Here is a 3,637-nt window from a genome sequence, read left to right as displayed (position 1 = left end):
ATATATATATATATATATATATATATATATATATATATATATATATATTATATTTTCCTATTTCGTTTTTATATAAACGGAAAAAAAATTATAATTTCCTATTTCGTTGGAATATAAACGAAATGCAAAAAAAAAAAATTATCCTATTTCGTTCATATACCAACGAAATGCAAAAAATTAAATAAATTATATTTTCCTATTTCGTTTTTATATAAACGAAATAAAAAAAAATTCATATTTCGTTTTTTAATACAGGAAATACAAAAAAAATATCATATTTCGTTTTTATAAACAAAATACAAAAAAAAAAAATCATATTTCGTTTTTAATAAACGAAATACAAAAAAAAAATTCATATTTCTTTTTTTTAAAAAACGAAATACAAAAAACAAAAAAAAAATTCATATTTCGTTCATATACCAACGAAATGCAAAAAAAATAATTATTTGTTACATTTCGCTATAAGTGTAGCGAAATGCAATAAATACCGGACCGGAACAGTGCTACTTGCGGGTATTTTGTTGGTTATCCAACGAAATACCCATTTTGGTATAAAAAAAAAGGCATCCTATTTTGGGGTATTAGCTCTAAAAACATGTCATTTTGGCTCCGGACTCATTGTCCATTCTCCATATATTTTCTTCAGTTAAACTCGTTTTATTTTTATTCTCAATAACTTGGTATAGTTACTATTTTAACAAACTATTTTGGTTTCTTCAATTAAATATATGTAAATTATATTACGTTTTAATTAATATTCTAAAACTTATTGGTTTGGGAATGAAAATCAATTCGGTACGAAATCTTCTCCTATATATAGTAAATTTATTTGAATCAATCGGATCAATAACTTCAGATATCGGTTGGTTAAAAGAAGCTAAAGTGTTTTGATATGAATAATTTTAAATTGTGAAAACAATTTATTGGTGAAAGCGACAAATGAGGTCCGAAATACTATTCTTCAAAACAAAATTATAGGGAACATTTTTCCTTTAATGGTCTTACATGACGCAATTTAAATTAGTTGGATCAATAAGTTTCCGATACAAAAACATTATATTAGGATCCACAAAAATTAATTTAGAAATCACTTTATCTAAAAACGGAGCAGATTCCATTTGTCTAATCACAAGGCGATAATCAATACATCATAATAGAGACACTAATATTCCGTGACAACAAGGAGAAAAAAGTAGCTTGTTTAATTTGTTTTCCTATAAATATGCTCCATACTTATCCTACATTACTACAACTTTTGTCAAGGTTCCTCCATAGATTATTGGTATTATTAGCCTCCTAAAAACCCCTTTTCAACAAATCAAAAGAGAGAGAGAGAGACATGGAGAATTATTGTGACAATGGCTTCTTATTAGATGAATTACTAGATCTAAGAAGTGATTTATGGGAAACATCTCTACCCATGCAGATGAATGAGTATTTGTATAACAATAATGGCTGGAATTATGAATGTTTTGGGGAAAATCCTGTAGCCATTAATCCTTTTCCTTGTACTACTCCTACTACTACAATTACAACTACTTCTTCCTTTGAAGAATGTTCTCATTTGCCAATTGCCAATTCATTAATCACTGAATTTTATAGCACAACACAGCTAGTAGATGAATTGTCCCCACCAGGGCTCACTGATTCTTCCAACAACTGGCTGGACAGTACTCCCACTTTCACTTCCCAATTACAAGATTTCTCATCAATATTGGAAGATTATGAAGTACTTGGAAATAATTTTGCTCATTGTAAATTGGAGAGAACTCAATCAAGTGAATCAATTGCTATAGCCCCTACCATTTTCAACATTGGGTTGTGCCCTGAAAAAAAGGTGAAAACAAAGAAGGCAAATGGGGAGCCTTCAAAGAATTTAATGGCTGAGAGAAGGAGAAGGAAAAGGCTCAATGGTCGTCTTTCTATGCTTAGATCAATTGTTCCCAAAATTAGCAAGGTAAATATAGAGCCTAAAACTCTTCACTTTTTCATTTTTTTAAATTTTCTTAAGTATCCAACATTAGTTAAGGGATAAGCTATTGTCTCCCTAAATAATTTTGAGTAATTATTACCTTATGAGCGATATATCTAATGATTGAGTTAAGCTCAAGATCCCGTTCTGATATAATTAATTGACCTTTGTAGATGGACAGAACGTCAATCGTAGGGGATACTATAGACTACACGAAGGAGCTTCTTGAGAAAATCAACAATTTGCAAGAAGAAATGGAACTAGGGCCAACTCAACTAAACATGATGAGCATTTTCAAAAATGAAAAGCCCATCGAAATGTTCGTCAGAAATTCACCCAAGGTAACCTTCCATTTGATACAACCCCTCCTCCCTCCCTGCTTATGCAGATATAGAGCAAGTTCTGTGAATTCATCTGAACTTATTGTCTTCGGCTCGAATTCTATATATATATATATATATATATATATATATATATATATATAAAGTGTTTACATTTAATTAGATTATGCTCATTTTGGATTCATTGACTTTTTTACCTCATTTTGATAGTTGTGAATTACAATTTGGTTTAATGTTTTATTGCAGTTTAATGTGGAAAAGAGAAATATGGATACAAGAGTGGAGATTAGTTGTGCAGGGAAATCTAGTCTTTTGCTATCAACATTGACCACACTAGATGCCTTAGGCCTAGAGCCTCAACAGTGTGTTATCAGCTGTTTTAATGATTTTGCAATGCAAGCTTCTTGCTCTGAGGTATAAATTATATTTCATGTGTTTAGTTACTAGAAAATATTTTTCAAGAAAATTATTTTACATTAAAAGGGTCAAACTGGCTTTCAGTCATCTTCTTGCTACTATCTTAACTTTTAACTTGTTCTGACTAAAGCTTTGGTATTATTTTCGATCTAAGTTCGTCATAATTAACTCTCTCCTATTTGCTAATAATTTAATATGGTTATTTGATGTTTAGATCTTAATTATTATAATGTTGGCTCTTAAGAACTTTTTTTTTTTTTTTGGTGATGGTGATAGGAAATGGGGCAAAGAGGAATTACAAATGCAGAAGAGATAAAGAAAGCACTAGTTAGAAATACTGGATATGCAGGAAAATGTCTCTAGTACTTTTGACCAAATATAATTTAGAGGGAAAAAGGAGTTGAATTAATTTTTTTGCAGGATAGATTCTTGAATTTGCAAATTATTATTTTGTCAATTTAGGAGCTGGTCCCTCTTTCATTGGAGAGGCCTTAGTGATTTTTTTATTTTTTTTTACTTTCGTCATCCATATTATATAATAATTTGATTCTTACTAATCCAAGTAATTGATTTCCTAAAGAAAAGTACTCCAATTGATTTATTATATCGTAGCTAGCCATACATTTATATCTGCTTCAACTGCATATACTTGTTACAAGCAAGCTTTTCTCTCCTCTCGTGAGCAAAAATCAGATAAAAAATAAAGCAAAAATATGAGAAAATTTATTACGTATTGGTTTTCCTTTTTCTTGTTATGCTGTCCAGTTTAATTTACATCCACTGATAGACAAATCGCATTATATTCAAGATGCCTTTTTTTATTTAATCATTTTTCACGTAATTCTCTTAAATCGCTAATAGGATGTAATTTGAAATTTACACCACCCCCGAAACCAAAAAGAAAAAA

General features: G+C 29.6%; 1 protein-coding gene across 1 annotated transcript; it reads left to right on the top strand.

Annotated features, from left to right (window-relative positions):
- The first annotated feature begins 1,195 nt into the window (after positions 1-1,195).
- Positions 1,196-3,375, top strand: LOC132604037 (transcription factor bHLH61-like). The gene is made up of 4 exons (XM_060317354.1): positions 1,196-1,957; positions 2,146-2,313; positions 2,560-2,727; positions 3,007-3,375. Exons 1-4 carry the CDS (start codon positions 1,340-1,342, stop codon positions 3,091-3,093), a joined length of 1,041 nt encoding a protein of 346 aa, XP_060173337.1. The 5' UTR covers positions 1,196-1,339; the 3' UTR covers positions 3,094-3,375.
- The last annotated feature ends 262 nt before the right edge of the window (positions 3,376-3,637 follow it).

The sequence above is a fragment of the Lycium barbarum genome, chromosome 7, assembly GCF_019175385.1.
Source record: "Lycium barbarum isolate Lr01 chromosome 7, ASM1917538v2, whole genome shotgun sequence".
Lineage (NCBI taxonomy): Eukaryota > Viridiplantae > Streptophyta > Magnoliopsida > Solanales > Solanaceae > Lycium > Lycium barbarum.
The sequence above is the reverse complement of the archived record's forward strand: the minus strand, read 5'-3'. Positions and strand labels throughout refer to the sequence as shown.

Excerpts from the sequence above, each read along its gene's own strand:
- LOC132604037 (XM_060317354.1), top strand. The coding sequence starts at position 1,340 with ATGGAGAATTATTGTGACAATGGCTTCTTATTAGATGAATTACTAGAT. Across the intron at positions 1,958-2,145 it reads TTGTTCCCAAAATTAGCAAG|ATGGACAGAACGTCAATCGT; the intron begins GTAAATATAGAG and ends TGACCTTTGTAG. Across the intron at positions 2,728-3,006 it reads TGCAAGCTTCTTGCTCTGAG|GAAATGGGGCAAAGAGGAAT; the intron begins GTATAAATTATA and ends TGATGGTGATAG.